Genomic DNA, 19,527 nt, shown 5'->3' with positions numbered 1-19,527 from the left:
GCAGCAGCAGTGCGGAAGAAAGGCAAAACAAAGCTTTCTGTTGCACTTTAGCATTACAGAAACATATTTTTTTCACATTTTCAGTGTGTTGTTCTAATTCAGGCTTTGTTTTATACAATTTGTGTGGTTTCCCCCAGTGAAAAGTTTGGCTTTATTCTGGAGGTGTTGCCAGGGTTTCATCACTGCGTGGGTATTTGGAATATTTCATATTACATAACAATGCTCTGTGTAAACAATAGTATAATTTTGAGTAGGGGTGGGAGACTCCCGCACACTGAATAACTTGCAGAAATATTTCTATTTACATCAAAGCGCACTGCTGGACCTTCTTCACTGCCTGATATCTAATATTAAAACTTTGCAATTAGATATATTTTCCTCAGTTGAACAGTCGGTTTGTAACCCTGGAGATGTTTTCTGCTCTTCTTATGTACATATAATATGCAATATGTGTAAACAGTGCTAGTTTAGTCCGGAGAAAGGGAGGGCAAAAGGATTACAATTTACAGCATCTAATTTTTAAGGAGGAGTATGAGGTTGTTACTCTCTGAAAGAGACTGTTTTAAATTAATTAAACTGTAAAATCTGGTTTGATAAAGACTATTGTTTGGGGCAGGTACAGATGGATAATTAACTGGACTGGGTAAAAACATCACTGTACTCTACAGGAAGGGCCAGAGTCGTCTCTATTTTCTGAGGCAGCTGAGATTTTTTAACATCTGTCGGACATTGCTCAGGATTTTCTATAGGTCTGTTGTGGCCAGTGCCATCCTCTATGCTGTTGCATGCTGGGGCAGCAGGTTGAGGGTCGCAGATGCCAACAGACTCAATAAACACATCCTAAGGCTAGCAATGTTGTGGGGATGGAGCTGGACTGCCGTAAGGTGGTGTTGTAAGGACGATGCTTAGAGTAATTTGGTTATACTTTGTAATTTATTGTATTATTTGATTTATTTGATTGCTTCTAGTTAGTTATTGTTCTTACTGTGTGGAAGCAACTGTGACCACATCATTTCCTCAGTGATTAATAAAGTGTTCTGATTCTGATGCCCGTATAAGGCTGTCAACCCACCGTGACATCATACAAATCCAAGAGAAGAAAAAAACTGTCCGAAATGGCTTGTTAACCCTTTTTGACTCACAGCAAGCAATGACTGAGTTTTCATTTGATGGGCACACAAAATAAATAAATCAGCTCCTCTTTTTGTCCAATTACAAATTAAAGACAAGTCTAAGAGCACTGATTTCACTTTGACTAACGTGTAGAATAATAAGAGCTAAAATCATTTTAGTTTATTACAACACAAAAAAACATTTTCCACTTTCCAAACCTGTGGTAGAAGCATTAAAATCTTCCATCTCTTCCAAGGGAAGACTTTTCATGCTCACAGTATGATTGTTGTTGTCACTAAATATGTCTAATATTACTAATTAGGTTTATTTGATGGAGGGTAGTTGTGAGGTGGCAGGAAGTGAGGGGAAAGAGGGTGAAAATTAAATCCAACAAACATCCTTGACTGGTAATCAAACAGGAACATTGTGATTACACAGTCAACGCTGCCCACAGCATCAATGCTCATTTACCAACTACTTTCGTTTCATCACCATTTTTTTCTCATCATCTCCACTTCCCACAAAACATACCATTATCTTTTCTGTCCTACCTTTTTACTCAGTCTTAAATTAGGCTCAGAAGGATTTGAAACATCATGGTCAATCCTGAAACAAAGAAAAATTTGCGAAGATAAATGTTCTTTATGCAACGTTCTTTCTTTATTTCATTTCAAACGATTAAAATGTCAACAAAACAATCAGGAAATGGAAAACATAAAAAACCAGAATAAAAACTATACATGATGGACCTAATCTCTTTATTTGTATACTCATCAAATATGTATTGCCTGTAGTTATTCCAAAAGCTGATGTGCACATGCTTTAACAAGTGCTGCGAACGCATTGCATTTTCCTCTCAGGTCGTACTTCTCTATTCTTAAATACATTTTGAACATTACTTGGAAGCATATTATTACTTGCTTTGAATACCACACAAATTGCATGACTCGTGAGCAGTGTTGGTCAAGTTACTTGAAAAAAGTAATCAGTAACTAATTACTGATTACTTCCCCAAAAAAGTAATCCCGTTACTTTACTGATTACTGATTTTCAAAAGTAATTAATTACTTAGTTACTTAGTTACTTTTTAAAAACACGATTTACAACCTGAATAGTTGATAAAGGATAGCTCTTTCAGCCCAATTCTACTTTTTCTACATAATCCATCATACAAAATGTAATCAAAAGGAAAGGTCCCTTTTAAAAACTTGTTTTATTAGTTTTGATCTTTTAACTTTATGCATCAAGCAAAAATTTAATTATATGCAACATTCTCTGACTGGAAGAAATTAGTTTAATATTTAAACCTATTTTCTGCACATTCCAGCACATAATTTTTTTTGTGTGTGTTTACACTCACTCTTTCAAATAGATGCAAGTAAAACACAGCAGAAAATAAATAAGATCAAAGACTAGCGCTCCTTTTGCTCTATTTTCACCTGTAAAGCAGGAGTTGGGTAGGCGGCAGGTGTGCTGCGGCGGTCAGTGGAAGAATCCGCAAGTTTCTCTGTGAGTTTCTCTGTGAGTTTCCCATTACGTCGTTGCGCACTCGGTGCTTGCTTGGAAGTTTAGGGGTTTTTTCGCTGTAAAAAGAATAAATATCCCCACTGTATGTTTTCTGTTATCTATATATTCAGTTATATTTTCCATTAACTCCATATTGCCATAGATGTTAATCCAGTTGATATAAAGCCATACAGACTCCCCATTAAAATATTACAATTCTCAATGAAGTTGTTAAGTCTTGCAACAAATAGATGTTTAATTATCTTAGAGAATTGTGAAAATAAGGAAAATGGCCCGTAATTAGTAAAATTATGCTTATCACCAGCTTTATGTAATGGGATAACTTTGGCAATTTTCATTTTCTCTGGGAAAGTACCTGTTCTGAATGATAAATTACATATATATATATTGGTAGTGATAGAATTCCATCAATTACTTTCTTTACTATAGTCATATCAATGTCATCAATCAGTGTTGAAAATGTAGTTTTACATTTATTAACTATTTCTTCTAGAAAGAACTAGCGTAGTCCTCACGTACGTTGTTCTCCTTAGGCAGTGTATTTTTTATTTCCTTGGCTAGATTTGGACCACACTGACAGAGAACTCATTAAATCTGTTAATCACCTTATTCCTATTTGTAATAACCATGTTTTTTGAAATAGTCTGGGTAATTAGCTTTGGTTTGTTTATTTCTAAAAATACTTTTAATATATTCAATTTACCTTTAGTGTTATTCTTATTATCCTCTAACGTTTTGTTATAATAATCGTTCTTACATTCTCTTCTAATTCTAGTTAATGCATTTTTATACATTTTTATATTTTTTATACTTCTGTCAGTTTCGTTCTGCAATTTCTACATTTTTGATACAGATTATTGTTTTTTTTACAAGCATTTTGTAAACCATTGGACATCCAGCGACTGAATACTTACTTTTAAAGCGGTATTGTTTTATGGGACAGTGTTTGCCATCCAAGGTTTTAAATGTGTGCAAGAACAAATGATATACTTTATTTACATTAGTTTGTTCATATACACTCTTCCAGTTATGGTTTAGTAAATCCATTCTAAGAGCATATATAGACTCTGTTCTCACTCTCCTATACTCCACTTCATTATGCCCTGTCTTCTCCCTGTAGGTAAATTGAAATAGTGGCAGAGTGGCACTATAAGATGGTTGGTGATGGTCTGCTTGGTTTTGTAATTGTTGGAAAAAAAACTCATTCTGTACATTAGCTCAATAAAATCATCAGTCTTTTTATGTTTGGATTCAACAAATCTATATTGAAATCCTCACGGATGAAATTGGTCTTTGGAGTTGTTTTTGTGAACAGTTCTTCCATAATGTTGTTAAACATTTTACAGTGGGGCAAAAAAGTATTTAGTCAGCCACCGATTGTGCAAGTTCCCCCACTTAAAACGATGACAGAGGTCAGTAATTTGCACCAGAGGTACACTTCAACTGTGAGAGACAGAATGTGAAAAAAAAATCCATGAATTCACATGGTAGGATTTGTAAAGAATTTATCTGGAAATTAGGGTGGAAAATAAGTATTTGGTCACCTCAAACAAGGAAAATCTCTGGCTCTCACAGACCTGTAACGTCTTCTGTAAGAAGCTTTTCTGTCCCCCACTCGTTACCTGTATGAATGGCACCTGTTTGAACTCATCATCTGTATAAAAGACACCTGTCCACTGCCTCAAACAGTCAGACTCCAAACTCCTCCATGGCCAAGACCAAAGAGCTTTCGAAGGACACCAGGAAAAGTATTGTAGACCTGCACCAGACTGGGAAGAGTGAATCTACAATAGGCAAGCAGCTTGGTGTGAAAAAATCAACTGTGGGAGCAATCATCAGAAAATGGAAGACATACAAGACCACTGATAACCTCCCTCGATCTGGGGCTCCACGCAAGATCTCATCCCGTGGGGTCAAAATGATCATGAGAACGGTGAGCAAAGATCCCAGAACCACACAGGGGGACCTGGTGAATGACCTGCAGAGAGCTGGGACCAAAGTAACAAAGGTCACCATCAGTAACACACTACAACGGCAGGGAATCAAATCCCGCAGTGCCAGACGTGTTCCGCTGCTGAAGCCAGTGCATGTCCAGGCCCGTCTGAAGTTTGCCAGAGAGCACATGGATGATACAGCAGAGGATTGGGAGAATGTCATGTGGTCAGATGAAACCAAAGTAGAACTTTTTGGTATAAACTCAACTCGTCGTGTTTGGAGGAAGAAGAGTACTGAGTTGCATCCCAAGAACACTATACCTACTGTGAAGCATGGGGGTGGAAACATCATGCTATGGGGCTGTTTTTCTGCCAAGGGGACAGGACGACTGATCCGTGTTAAGTACAGAATGAATGGGGCCATGTATCGTGAGATTTTGAGCCAAAACCTCCTTCCATCAGTGAGAACTTTGAAGATGAACATGACAATGATCCAAAACACACCGCCCGGGCAACAAAGGAGTGGCTCCGTAAGAAGCATTTGAAAGTCCTGGAGTGGCCTAGCCAGTCTCCAGACCTCAACCCCATAGAAAATCTGTGGCGGGAGTTGAAAGTCCATGTTGCTCGGCGACAGCCCCAAAACTTCACTGCTCTCGAGAAGATCTGCATGGAGGAATGGGCCAAAATACCAGCTACTGTGTGCGCAAACCTGGTAAAGACCTATAGTAAACGTTTGACCTCTGTTATTGCCAACAAAGGTTATGTTACAAAGTATTGAGTTGTATTTTTGTTATTGACCAAATACTTATTTTCCACCCTGATTTACGAATAAATTCTTTACAAATCCTACCATGTGGATTCATGGATTTTTTTTTCACATTCTGTCTCTCACAGTTGAAGTGTACCTCTGGTGCAAATTACTGACCTCTGTCATCATTTTAGGTGGGGGAACTTGCACAATCGGTGGCTGACTAAATACTTTTTTGCCCCACTGTATGTTTGATCCTGGTGGGTCATGGACCCGGCTCGGGAGGTCTCTGTGAGCAGTAGGGATTATTATTATTATTATGATTATTATTATTATTATTTGGGGATGTGTGTTTTTCTGCACTATGCTTCTGTGTTCCACTTATATGTATAGTCAGGGTGTGGGTGTGTACATGTGTGGCTGGAGGACAGCCACATGCAGGCCTGATGGGTGTGGCCCTGCAGGAGGACTGGCCACGCCTGAAGTTCCTGCCACCAGTGTTGGGGAGTAACGGAATACATGTACCGCTGTTACGTATTTAAAATACAAAATATGAGTAACTGTATTCCGTTACAGTTACCATTTAAAAAGGTGGTATTCAGAATACAGTTACTTTGTTGAAATAAATGGATTACACTGCGGTACTTTCCTGTTTCATATTTTGGCGGGTCAGGACCATTTGGGTTTTGTTTGACAGCGATGTTCTGTCGTTCCAGGCGGCATCATTACAGTTGCCATAGGTACAGGGTGACACGCTCTCTCTCTCTGCGACTGTGTGTTTCCTGGCTGAGAGAGCGCCTTTTTGATGTTGTTGTTGTGCTAAGCTATGCCGAGCAGTTTGGTTAGCGGCAGTGTGTTTCTTTTGGAAAATAAACGGCTGTGCTCCCTGGAAACTCGGGGAAGCAAGACCAAACGACACCTCTGTCTCCTCCTTGTCTGAGCTCACCACAATTGGACCCGGTTTCCACGCCTAAAGAAAACACTGGGAGCCGCAAATACTTTTTGACGTCTAAAATGAAGATAACACTGTATATATTGTTTTTTACCTTTATGCTTTGTGTGAACAACTAAGGTGTGTTGCTTATGAAATCCATGAAGTGCTACAGAGAAAATTACATTTTATTTATGTAATTAACACATTTTGGTGAATGTGCAAATCGGGGCTGTACGAAGTCACTTTCATCTTTACGCAGGACTGTAAGCTGTCATCTGTGAGGCGTGAGCGGTGTTTGTTTTTAACATAGTTCACGGTGGAGAATAGCTGCTGACATAATGTGGATCCGAAGATCCATAACTGGCATACCTCGGGTTGAAAGTCTCGATAAATGCACGGCGTTTCAGCGTGTACACCAGCTTCCGCGAGTATGACGCTTATTTTGAGCGATGAAAAAATAATAGAATATAATTTTATTTTTATATTTTAATATCACAATAATCTTCCAATTTAGAACTACAAGTTTAAAAAGAACTAACATAAATAAAATACACTTCAGCTAAATACTTCTAATTTATTTTCCCAAACCACGCAGAGCCGCACTAAAAGGACTAAAGAGCCGCAGTTTGCCGACCCCTGGCCTAAAGAATGTAGCCTCATGGGCAGTGTAGTCCATGCTGCAGGGAGAATGGACTGCCATACACATTATGTGTCTGTGAGCGTGAGGAGGGAGAAAAAAGTGAGTGGAAAAGTACGAGTTGTAATTGAGCAAAAACGGGAGCTGGAAGCATGTAAATATAATAATAACCACTGCAGCCAAGAAGAGTGCCTGACGAGCCCAGTTATAAGTAGCTATTAAGACTCGACTGTACAGTGTGTTCGTGTTTTCCTCCAAAACAATAAGTTCTGTTGGCGCAGCCTTTCAACGCCTCTCTCTGTCTCTCGCGTCTCTTGTAAGCAAAGTTGAGCCACACAACAAAGTAAAGCTATTTTTCGGCTACGAGCCGACACGGAATTAGACCTTTACTAAGGTCCCTTTACTACGGTTCGGAGCCGCGGACCTTCAGTAACAGTAATAAATCACACAGCAGTGGTACATTCATGTAGCTGTAAAAAGCATGATAATATATTAAGTAATCCAAAGTATTCAGAATACGTTACTCTCATTGGGTAACGTAACGGAATATGTTACAGAATACATGTTGGGGCATGTATTCTGTAATCTGTAGTGGAATACATTTTAAAAGTAACCTTCCCAACACTGCCTGCCACACACCTGTTCGTGATCAGGGCTCGTCGGGGGAGCTACTTGGGAGAGTGTTGGAGCTCCCACCGGCGCGGGATCATTAAGCTAAGACTCCAAGTCAGTGTGTGTGTGTGTGTGTGTGTGTGTGCGTAGTATTAGGAAGTGCGGATTGTGTGTGCGCACGGGTTCAGTGTTTAACGGCTGCTTCTGTTATTGTCCTGCAGGTGGAACGAGGGACCAGAAGGGCAGCACGCACAGGGTGTGCAGAAACACAACTGCCGGAAGCACGAGCATGGACGTCGGAGGGGAAGACACACATGGGAGTCTAGGGAGCAAACGGGATTTATTGTGCATCTGTTACCTCACTGTAAATAAACGCACTGTCTACACATAGAGCTCCGTGCCTGGGTCCTCCTTTTCCCCATACCCCCACGGTCTGCCAGCCAGACCGTGACAGGTGTTCTTTATACACAACTGACAACTATATCTCTCGTTTTTTTTTCCATTCATATTCCAATATATTGTCTATAGACACTGTCATGCTGTCAACAATCTTATACACGAGGCTCTTTCCAACATATGGAGCCACACCTCCTCATGCAATTTAATTCATATCCATCCAGCTCAATATCGGTTACCTTATCTGCCATAAGCCATGTTTCAGAGATTGCAATTATAATGAATGTTTTTTAAACTGTGCCAAGTATTCTTTTATGTTCTGGAAATGTGCATATAAACTTCTGATGTTGAAATGAATAAGTGATATTCCTTGCACATGCTGAATTGTGTCATTAAACTGTTGTTCATTGTAATAGCAACAGTTAGTCTCCATTTTATTTAGTAAATTGTTGTCTGGATCAATCTCATTTTCAATTTCTAACATGTATATTGTGTTAGTTGCAATATATAACTGTCAACATCATTCACAGGACATCCTCTCTATAATAGCTGTAACATTTACTTTTTTACTGACTAGTACTTCTCCACTAGTACTACTTTTAGTTGCTTTCTCAAGTGTCAGCATTTTTCTTTGTTAGGTGTTCGTTAACATAGTTTTATCAGTTTTTGTCCCTGTTTAAGGAACTGTTTCTTTTGTTTTCTGTTAATAACATGAATTATGATGAGAGGTTTCTCAACTTTTCTCAAAAGTTTTTTCTTGGAAGAAAGTGATATACGTCAGTGTCCTTGCTTTCTAAATTTATACCCTTGTTTCAAAAAAGGCAAATACCTGTTGTTCTAAGGAGAGTTGTTCTTTCTCTGAAGGTTGCCTATTTTCTCCTGCAGTAACATTTGCACATGATCTGTGCATGGTTTCCAGCCCATTCACTATCAGGCCATTCATTCTGGAGTATTGTTCCAGCTCACAAACTCGAGAGAGCAATCCTTTTAACCCTCTCCTCGTTTTGCTTTTTAAGGTCTTTTATCTCTCCCATTAAGTCCAGAATCACTTTTTGGCTGTTTTGAGATTTTTGTCATTTCTTCAGACATGAAGTTACTGACCTCTATATATCTTCCAGAATAACTGGAAGATATATAGAGAAAGCTCAGAGGACAGAGCCTTCTCTATCGCTGCTCCTAATCTCTGGAACAATCTGCCCCAGCACATTAGAGAGGCCCCTTCACTGTCCACTTTTAAAACATGTCTTATTAATACCCATTTTTACTCCTTGGCATATGACACAATATGACCCTGATTTTATTGTTTTAATCTAATGTGCTGATTTTATTGTTTTAAATGTAATTCTAATTATCATTTTTTACTATTTTATTTTTTGCTATTTGTGGTAATTTTATTATTTTTAAGATCATTTTAATTATCATCTTATTTTTTTAAATTTTATTTTTATTTATTTTTTCACTTATTCAATGTATCATTTCTGGCACGTCAAGTGTACAGCACTTTGTGTTCAGCTGGGAGTTGCTCTGAAAGTGCTATATGATTAAATTGCTTGCTTGCTTCTTCATTGACTACACTTTTTCTTGGTGGCATAATGCAAACAGTCTTACCTCTTCTGTACAAAGGCTAAATGCCTAAGCTACAACTGAAATTTCAGTCGGTTGTATTGCCTGGAGGCTAATAAGGATGTCTGGTCCTGGGCCATTGGAGCCTGATCCTAGCCTTGGTTGACTTTCCTGGTGGCTGATGGTGGAGCCTGGTTGTAGTCTGGTGACTGGGCCTAGAAACTGAACCTTGCCTGAAGACTGCTGATGAAGATTGCATCTGGTTGCTTCTGGTATAGCCTGGGCTTGCTTTTTTTTTTTTAATGCATGAAGCCATTTTTATTGCCAGTGTGTGAACAGAACTTCCTATAGAAGAAAAAAATAAGCTCTGTCTGAGTTGTCCCCTTTGAGTCTAAAGGCCCGAGGAGTCGTTTCTGTTTCCCACAACAGGTTTTTTGAGTCAGTGCCTCTCATTGATAGTCCTAATGCGGAAAAAGAAAAAAAAAAACACCAGGTAACATTAGCTTAGAAATTAAGTCTTCAAATCATCAACTCCCGCGCAACACAGGGTTTTACGCTTCTGTTGTTTAGTTCACTTAGTTTAGTCCTACAGAGATTATGGGCTCAGTCACTCTAAACTCTGTTTCAAAATGAAGGATTATCCATGGTATGTTCATTGGCTATTGATTTGTGATTAACCAATGGCCAATTGGTTTCATAGTCAGACTTGCCCCTTCTCATCATATGTTTTTTTTTAAACCAACAATGGAAACACTAATCTCAAGGCTATTGTAAAATACTATCTTGAGTAGATACGTTTAGCCAATTCATGCAAACACCAGCAACATACCACCAGGTCAAGAAAAGCAAGTGTTTATCTTGTGAAATCTAAAAATAGACGTCATTTAAAATATGTCAAAGTGAAAGTGAACTCTCATTCTGTTAGTACCATCCTTTACATTACTGTCACCTTGTAATTCTGCTTGACTGTGAGCCACTAGAGTTTGTATTCTGAGCTTGAGCTTGTTAAGCTGAAAGACCAGCAGCCATTTCTGATTAATTGCATATTGTGCATAAATCTCTGGACTAGCATGCTATATAAGCGGCTGCCAACTCTGAGATCAGTTAGGAACGGTGTGTTTTGTAACATAAACAGAGCTATCATTAGCAAGTAAACGCCTATATCTGGTATTGATAGATAACTGATATTCTCATATACACATTTAATTTGATTAGCCACAGTTGCTTCTGTGAAGCTAATATCAATAAATTAAAGTCACGAAGATCTGAAAATGAAAAAAGAATCTTCTATGGCGAGGCTTTGAAGACAAAAAGTTTGTTTTTATTTAAAGATTTCTATGAGGCACAATAGTTATCATTTTTATCGTGAAAACACGGGCGAAGCGGCTACCTGGGTCACATGATACAGTGCTGAGGTTCAAAAAAGATGGAGAGACGACAAGATACCTGCAGACAACACAGTTCTTAGTACAGAGGCATGATCCAAACACAAAAAACAGAAATGATTTGACAGTCATTAGAATAACACCGAGAATAATTATGGAGAAACAGTCAATGAAGAACTAAAACATTTAACCATCATCCACCTTTCAGTCACTGACTGTTACATTGTGGATTAAAACCGAAACATCTGTCAGAATGAAATGAAACGTTTGCTTGTGTTAAGAAGCTAAATACAGCGTTTAGTTGCTACTGCAGGTCACAGCTTAGCATATGGCTTTAGATAGAAAATCTAACATGGAGACCTCAAACAGAGACAATAAAACCTCATCAAGTCTCACGAAAATACACATAAATGCTACAAAAGCTACATTTTCTTTGGAGAGGACAAATGAAATTCATTGACGGCATGATGGCTTTTAAACAGCTGGATCCTGGATTATAAGGAAGTTTTAATGGTGTTAAAGAAGAAAAACAGGAGCTAACGGTAGAAACAGATTCAAAGTGTGCACAAATTTTCTTTCAGATAAACATCCCTTAGTTTTTGTTTTGTTTTTAGAAAGTTTTTATCCAACAGCATAATGGAAAGAGAAAATGTTGGAGAAAAGGGCAGAAAGAAAGTAGATGAGAGAATCAGAAGAATTAAAATGATAAAAGTGGCAAAAACAAGGCAAGCAAGCAAGCAAGGACAAGTATTAAAAGGAGCAGCTGTACAAATAGAAGAAAGGGTCCAAGAAGCAGAAAAGGTAAAGAATTGATGACTTTTGATTGACTCCTTCAGGCACTGATTATGTTTTAATGACGCTACATCACTCAGTCGTGTTTCTGCCTCTCTACATTCATGGAGTCAAACTGTTCATTCTCACTGTGACTGGATCTGTGGTTATTCCCCCTACATGTTTAAATGACTGACACAATATCTTTGTAAACTGGTGTTTATGTTTCCCTAAACGGTCTGGAGAACATTAGCCCAGCCAAGCTCAGACTTTTTATCTTAATTAGGGGATTAGGATGGACCACTCTCCCTGAGGAAGCACTCCAGAGAAGTGCCCGTGGGAACCAGACATCCTGTGCTAGAAAGAAAGTGTGTTAGGGTCACGGGTGTCTCACACAGGACACCAGAAGACGAAAGCTTGTTTTTCTTCACAGGTTTCTGAAGAGCATCAGACAGACAGTATGCATCAGATGGTTCAACTCAATTTTGAAATGTGGTGGCACACTAAGGTGCTATATGTATAATCTTGTTTCTAGAACCAGAAGTACCATCTTTGGATATGTTATTAGCCAATGTGAGCTGGCTTTGTTGGCAGACTACATTAAGTAGCTTCTTTAGACAGTCTGTTAGTACAGTAATCACACAGCAGCCATGTTATTGGTCGGATAACATCATTAAAAGGCTCCAAACGGCTCCAACAGTACAAACAGAGGTCCAGTTCAGGGAGACCAGTTAGCGGAAGTGAAGCCTAGCAAACAGCTAGCAGCTATAGCCACCTGTGTCACTATCCACCTGTCAGTCAAAGAGGCCTCACCCCAGCAATGCAAACTTTAAACCTTAATACAATTTAAAAAGATGAGTTACAAACTAAAGGGTGAATACAGTATAAAGGCCAATTCAGTGATTGTATCAGGCTGTAAACATGTTTATTTCTGTTGTAAAGTGTTAATATGGGAGTCTATGGGTACTGACCAACTGCTGGCGCCCCTGCTGGACGTTAAAGGAACTGCAGCTTTTGGTACTTCCATGTTGGGTTTACTTTTCAGACCCATGTGTTGTCCCTTAAGCGATGACTTCCAATGAATTTTTGTTGAGAGAAAAGGTCTTTCTACAATTAAAATACAGAGAATAAACTGAATTCTTGCTTGGTATTAATTAATTTCAGGGGTAACCTTCTGATTTCTCATGGGTCAGCAGACTGAGAAGTCCCACCAATGTTCTCAGGTTTGTGGACTTTCAGCTTTTTCCACAGCTGTTCAGTTTCCTTAAGATCAGAAATTAAAGCCTCCCGTCATCATACACACATATTTGGGTCATTGTGCTGCAAGTGAGACAGACGCTCATTTTTGGAGCCTCAAGTGGACATTAGAGGAACGCCACTTGTGAATAAATTTGAATTTTGCACAAAGATCACTGATGAAGACAAAGAACAATCAGATATGAATCTGACGTATTAAACAAACAATACATTCATGCTCTCAGGCTTTTTTAAGGAATGGTTAAAAGGTGTCCAACAGTCAACACAAATCTAAGACAGGATGGACGTTCTCATGAAAAGTGATGTGAATAAAATGTGTTACAGCAGCAAAATTCAAGTTTACAACAAAACCTCGGGTTCAGTCTCCTAGCTGAACCCGAGGAGGAGATGACAGGACAATAACAGCTCACTCGCTCAGAGAACAGCTTGGCAAAAATATTGCTTAAAGCAGGGTCGAATTTAGACTGCTGGGCATGTTTGAAAGGCGGTGGTAGACATTTGGAAACAACAGTTGATGATTAAAAACTCCCCCTGATACAAGATGAATCACACTTCGTGATTGCAGGTCTATTGTTAACTCTGCTACTTGGCAGAAAATTAAGTAATTTTACCCAGAGCGTTTCTGGAGATGAGCTTAAATATGTTTAAAGCACTTAATTTTTTGTCTAAACTCTTCCCTCAGCAACTGTCACGAATACCAGCAACACCAGGCAAACACAGCTGTGCAAACCAAACATCACATGTCCCAGCAGCTCTGCAGACTTCCTGAAACATGTTTCACATTGATCGTTCTTGAACAGATCCAGATTGAGAAGCTACTTCAATGTCTTCGCCAACATGTGGGAGCTGTGAAGATATTCAAATTAAAACTCCCTACAGCTTCTCCACCACCTGCTGTCTGCTGCTCAGCATCGTTACAGTTTGCAGACCGTTTAATGAGAAAAGCAGAGAGGCTTCAGCACCACCAAACATGGCTGCCTTTTCCACAGGACGTGACGTGGGGTGCCAACTGCTGCCATGGAGGAACGTCATCACGAATCAAAAGAGGAATTGCTGATGCCTTCAAAACAAGTGTTTGTGATTTCTTATTTAGCAAAATTTGAAACATAATTCTGCTTAAATATGATGCTGTATTAATATAGATCAGCCATTTCCAGACTTGCAAGTTCAAAGGCCAACTTTCAAGTCTCAAAATCTCCTGTGGCATATGAGGCTAAGACGTTTACTGCTCCCAAAATTTTTAAACTTCTGATTCTTTTGTTGACTCGAGAAATAAAAGATAAAAGAATAACACTTAATTAATTTACATACTTTGCTATACTCAGGTGGCCCTTCAAATTAACATAAATCATACCAAGTGCAAAATTAAAATTTTATACACACAAATAAATCCTTCCTTATGATCCAGTATTAGCATGTGTATGACACATAATAATATGATACATAATAACTTAAATGTTTTTATTTAATTTAGATCCTAACTGTTATGGACTGTTAAGGAGGATTAAAACTTTCACTGAAAAAGCCTCTAACTCTTGTTTCGCCAATTTGTAAAACTGTTATTTAAGATAAAACAATGTTTGAACGTTTGCCCGGTGCCTTTTTTTGTGTAATGTATCTCTGTTAGGGCACCGAGCTGCACACTAGTCTCTGACCCTGAGCTGGATAAGCGGAAGAGAATGGATAGCAGGATGAACGTTCATCGTCCAGGAAATCAAAAAAAGAAATAACTTGAGCTGGAATTTATTGTAGTGCTCCTTGGTACATTTGAATATTTCTAAATTTTCACAAGCTGATTATGACTGGGAACCAATAAGAAGATTTTGTGAGACATTTCTGTGGAAACAGTACATACTGCCTCTGTGGGTACCTGTATAACGTACAAGCTATAAGCCTCCTGTCCCTTAGCTGTCAGCTCAGAGGTTTTTCCTGCCTGTACAATCAGGGTTGAAGCCGAGCGAAACCATCTGCAGCACAGAGAATCCCCCGAGCACCCGCACACTTTACTCACATGGTCTAGATTCTGTCCTCATTACTTCTGAAGGCAGCATGTGGAGGGAACCCCGGGCCATGGGCATGTGTCGTTTTTTTTTTTACCTTGGAGTGATACCAAGCAACAACGTGTCTGTTTAACATCCTACCACAACCTTGTTATTGTCCTCCTAATTAGACTTACTGACGCTTTGCTTTGTTTTGAAGCGTTGAAAAGTGAACAATGTGGCACAAATTAAAGTAGAATTCTACTTCTAAATACTTTAAAATGCAGTTTTAATGGGCCAGAACCCCTATACTGACAACTGCAGTCCTGTAGATAACATTGGGATCTAAAGTTATCCATTTATGGATATTTTTCATAGAGTAATATTTAGTTATGGTGTTTAGCTTTAATGTCCATAGAAGGATTGAAGACTAAAAAACATTAAGAACTAGTAGTCTAATCCATAATCACCAAAATATGACAAAATTGGTGATGTTTCAATTAAAGAGACTTATGATGTACTTGAAACACCACTTCAATGTCCATAGAAGGATTGAAAACCTTAACAACAACAACAACAACAATAATAATAATAATAATAATAATAATAATAATAATAATAATAATAATAGCAAAAGTGTACTTTACATTTCCACCTTTTGAGCTTTTGCCTTGTGTCTTATTATTTTAATGGTACTGACCGGTAAGTTAAAGCCACGTGCATTTTGATGAACCAACTCATGATTCATTCATGATTTGCTTTAGGTTTGGTTTCAACTGGATGGAAACCTGGCTTAGTGAAATGGGACAGCACGTTTAACATCTTTCTTTTGACATAATTAGGGCAGTTTCAGCCCAGTTAGAGGAAATAATAAATTGCCAAATTTAGACCACAGAATGTTCTACCTCCAACATTCACTTTTAATTATATAGTATCAGACAAAAGTAATCTGTCAGTTGCTTCAGGATGCTTTATATCTTAAAGTAAAAAAGTTATAACTGACTTGCAGGCGCCTGGTCTCTTTTACACTCTACTTTGAAGGGAAACTGTGGTGCAGCTGATTTTACTGAGCTGAATACATGAACTTTGTATTTCTTTGGGTGCGACTTGAAGGGTAACGTTGTCAGTAACATTAGCTGTGGTTGTTTCTGCTGAGCTCCCTGCTGTCTGCCAACACCTTCACGGTTCAAAGAGCTCTTGCATCGTCAACCCTATAGAGGATTCGAGTCCCTGAAGCAATAGGATCCACTAATGGGCACTCTGATGAGTCACCAGTGTATTTGAATACATAAATTAATAGTGCAGGTTTAATTATTTAAATTGAATTCCAAATATTGATTTAAAAATACCCGTCTATTTGCCTTTTACTGGCTCTTTATATTTTTCACCTCTTCACTTTTTACCTTAAAATCCAGTCACAGAGCTGAGCAGCCAAAATGTTAGAAAAACCCACACCAGTCGACCTTTCAAAAAGGTCTTTGGAAACTCTGACTCTGAAAGTATTTCCAGAATATTCCAAGACTGTTTTAACCAACTGGATTTAACCTTCTAATATCCACCAGGTACCTGGCAAACCTTTTAGTGTAAACTCTAGGGCAGGGGTCCCCAACTCGAGACCTCAAGGGCCGGTGTCCTGCAGTTTTTAGATGTGTCTGTGATCCAACACAGCTGATTCAAATGGCTAAATTACCTCCTCATGTCTTGAAGTTCTCCAGAGGCCTGGAAATGAACTAATCATTTGATTCAGGTGTATAGACCCAGGGTGAGATCTAAAACCTGCAGGACACCGGCCCTCAAGGCCTGGAGTTGGGGACCCCTACTTTAGGGTTATATGGGCTTCAAAAACTAGAGTTGTTAAATGAGAGTTAAATGTCAGTCTCACAGTCTTACAGTTCTTCAGTTATGTCCATTTGTGTATGCAAAACAGGTGAAAATTACAAGGAAAAGTTGATGTGAACCTAAACTAGTGATCTGGCAGATGTTACGAGGTTAAAAACATCTTGCACAACCCCCCCCCCCCCCCCAGTAAACAACCAAGAGCACAAGAGACGACTAAACAGTCCAGATATTTTCTATGACCATTGATACAAATCAAAGAGAAAACAACAGTTGTGACTGTGTGCTGGTAAAAACTTTTTTCATCAAAACAAAATCATTGCTAAGCTCCTATAGGGTTCAAATTGTACTATAAAAGTGCTGTAGTAGACAACTATTTATCTTCACATATGTAATATGTCTCATTTGTTAGAAGACTGATGAAAGAAATTCTCAGCAAAAGACTGCCTTGAGTTGCACAAGCTAGAACAGCAGAGACAATCCTGAAGGTAACATCAGGACTTTGCACCTCTGTTAAGAAACATTCATGGCTACTGGGACTTGAAGGGAAACTACATTAATAAGAGAGCTACAGAAGAGCAGTTACTTCCCAAGAGTCAGTCCTTATGCTTGTCTTGTCCTGACTGCATCATCAATCACAGCGCGAGGGTTTGGGTTGGGCTTTGATAGCATCCTATTAAATCTAAATCTCTGATAGAATCTCAGCTTTCATGCTTTGTATAACAACTTAAAAACACAAGTCAAAGATCAGCACAAGGTGTCAAAAATTTCTAAGAATCAAAAACCCTACCTGATTCAAATTTGGCTGATCTCAATCATTTTCTTGCGACAGTGTATTTGCCAGACTCACCTCAATCCAACTTTGTCCACTTTTCTAAAATTGAAATTAAGATCAGTGTTTATCGTTTTGAGATTGGAGGAGATCCAGCTCTCATCGCTGAGGCAAAAGTAGGTCATAATGGGACTTCCAGTTCAATAATCTGAACTGGAGATGGTTAAATTTAAATAACTTTTAGCCCATTCCCAGAATATCTTGAACATATATTGTTCTATATGTGATTAGTTGCTGCTGGACGAAGCCAGAAACTGATGGATGATCACTGAAAGATCTCTGATGAATACAGATTTTTCCCATTTAATAGTTGGAACAAACTTATTTATATAGCTGGTCTATAACAAATTATATAATCCAAATATTGGAGCTCACAAGTAAGCTGAAATGACTGAACAAGTATAACAGATAAAGATACTTGATAAGAGACCCTTAAAACACCAGAACTTAATAAGTCTGGGTTTCTTGATGACTAGAAACCAGACCCAAAGTAGAATCAGCTATCAGTACCCAACACCAACTACCCTCATTTAAACAGCCTTTCATTGCTAGTCAGAAGATTTCCACTGATCCACTTTAAGCTAAAATCAGGAAAAAGTCTGAAGTTTTGTATAGTCTTCCTGCTGAAATCTATAGGCAACAGTGGATGTCCCCTCATCTTCACCTCATTCAAACATTCTGATCATACCAACCAGTCCGGACAGCAATGGGTTGTTGGTGGCGTCTTTAGCCATTAAGTCGACTTCGCCTACCGGCTCATTGGCATTCTTAGTGATTTCATGCTGAAGAAACATCTTTCTGCTCGCTCTAATGTTCCCGATCTCTGCGCCGCACTGGGACCGCAAACAGCGGCAGGGTCCTTGAGGGCGATGACAGCTCGGGGTCAGAGTTTGTCGTGAGTGGGTCTCTGGCCTTGCTGCCGCAGCGGTCAGGTGGCATGGCAGACAGGTCTTGGCAGACCTCATAGGAGCACTTCCTCTTCTGGAGGGCCTCGGCTCGAACAGCCAGGGAGCGAGCACATACCGTCAGGAGCACAATGAGTGTGCCCAGAAGGAGGGAAACCATTGGCCAAAGAACACAGTGTAACAGGACACTGGTGTCATGGGAACGGCGCCACAACACGTCATCAGGCCTGAAATAAAAAGAAGAAAAAGTAAAAGCACGAATTTAACATGGTGTTAAAACACTACTCTTGGGATTGACTGTTAATTCACTGACCTCCTGCAGGTCCTTCTACTTTTACTCCTTTTTCATACCAAACCATCTCCTGTCACTAAAATTAAAGGCTTCCTACTAATATTTCATGTTACAGACAATGAAAGCAAGATAGAAGCAAGCACCCCCTTAATCACATCCCATCAGGAAAGCTTTGTTTGAAAGTGCCGAATCAGGTGAGCAGTAGAGTAATTTTTCCACAGTAATGACAATGATTTTTTTCTATAAGAGGAATTGCCCCCTGCTGGTCATTAGAAAGAATGCAGTTAAGGTCCATGGGCCTCACTCGGAGTATATTTAATGACTAGCTTGCTTAACTCAACAAGTGTTTATGTTGTTATTCATTTAGGTAGTATAGCTAATGTTACATTAGCTGGATATCGTTAACTGCAATCCAACATCGGCATACTCAAATAGACATCTTACTAAAGATAAACAAAATCTATCTCTCCTTTTGAAAAGTGGCATTGTCTCATTTCTGAATCTCAATCTTCACATGATTAAAATGAATTGTACACCTAACAATTTAACAAAGAAAGGCAAAGCTGCTTCTATGTAACAACAAAAACTAACAGCAAATTTCCCAAAAATAGAGTTAAGCTATCTGCAGTCTAACTGAGCACACATTCATCTCCACAGTTAGCTGTGGAGCATCTTTAATCATTTCAGGGTCCAAAAAAGTTAAAATGTACAGCACTGCTGTTACTTGTAAATGAAGACAGAAAATTAAATATCAGCTATGTTTGGGCGGCTGGTGAAATCTTACTAGTTGACAGATAGTGGTGTGA

General features: G+C 38.9%; 1 protein-coding gene and 1 long non-coding RNA gene across 2 annotated transcripts in view; one reads left to right on the top strand and one right to left on the bottom strand.

Moving 5' to 3' along the window:
* LOC309692265 overlaps nt 1–19,527 on the top strand; it is a 105,838-nt gene that overhangs the window by 15,405 nt on the left and 70,906 nt on the right. The gene's annotated exons all lie outside the window — the stretch shown is intronic.
* Nucleotides 16,885–19,527, bottom strand: part of LOC309692264 (calcium-activated potassium channel subunit beta-4-like) — a 35,736-nt gene continuing 33,093 nt past the window's right edge. The window contains exon 4 of the mRNA XM_082510598.1: nt 16,885–18,656. Within this exon, the coding sequence (XP_082366724.1) occupies nt 18,332–18,656 (325 nt within the window). The 3' untranslated portion in view covers nt 16,885–18,331. The remainder of the gene's footprint in view (nt 18,657–19,527) is intronic.

Source organism: Aulonocara stuartgranti (assembly GCF_965226115.1).
Source record: "Aulonocara stuartgranti genome assembly, chromosome: 17".
Lineage (NCBI taxonomy): Eukaryota > Metazoa > Chordata > Actinopteri > Cichliformes > Cichlidae > Aulonocara > Aulonocara stuartgranti.
Note: the sequence above shows the minus strand (reverse complement) of the source record. Positions and strands in the feature narration are given on the sequence as shown.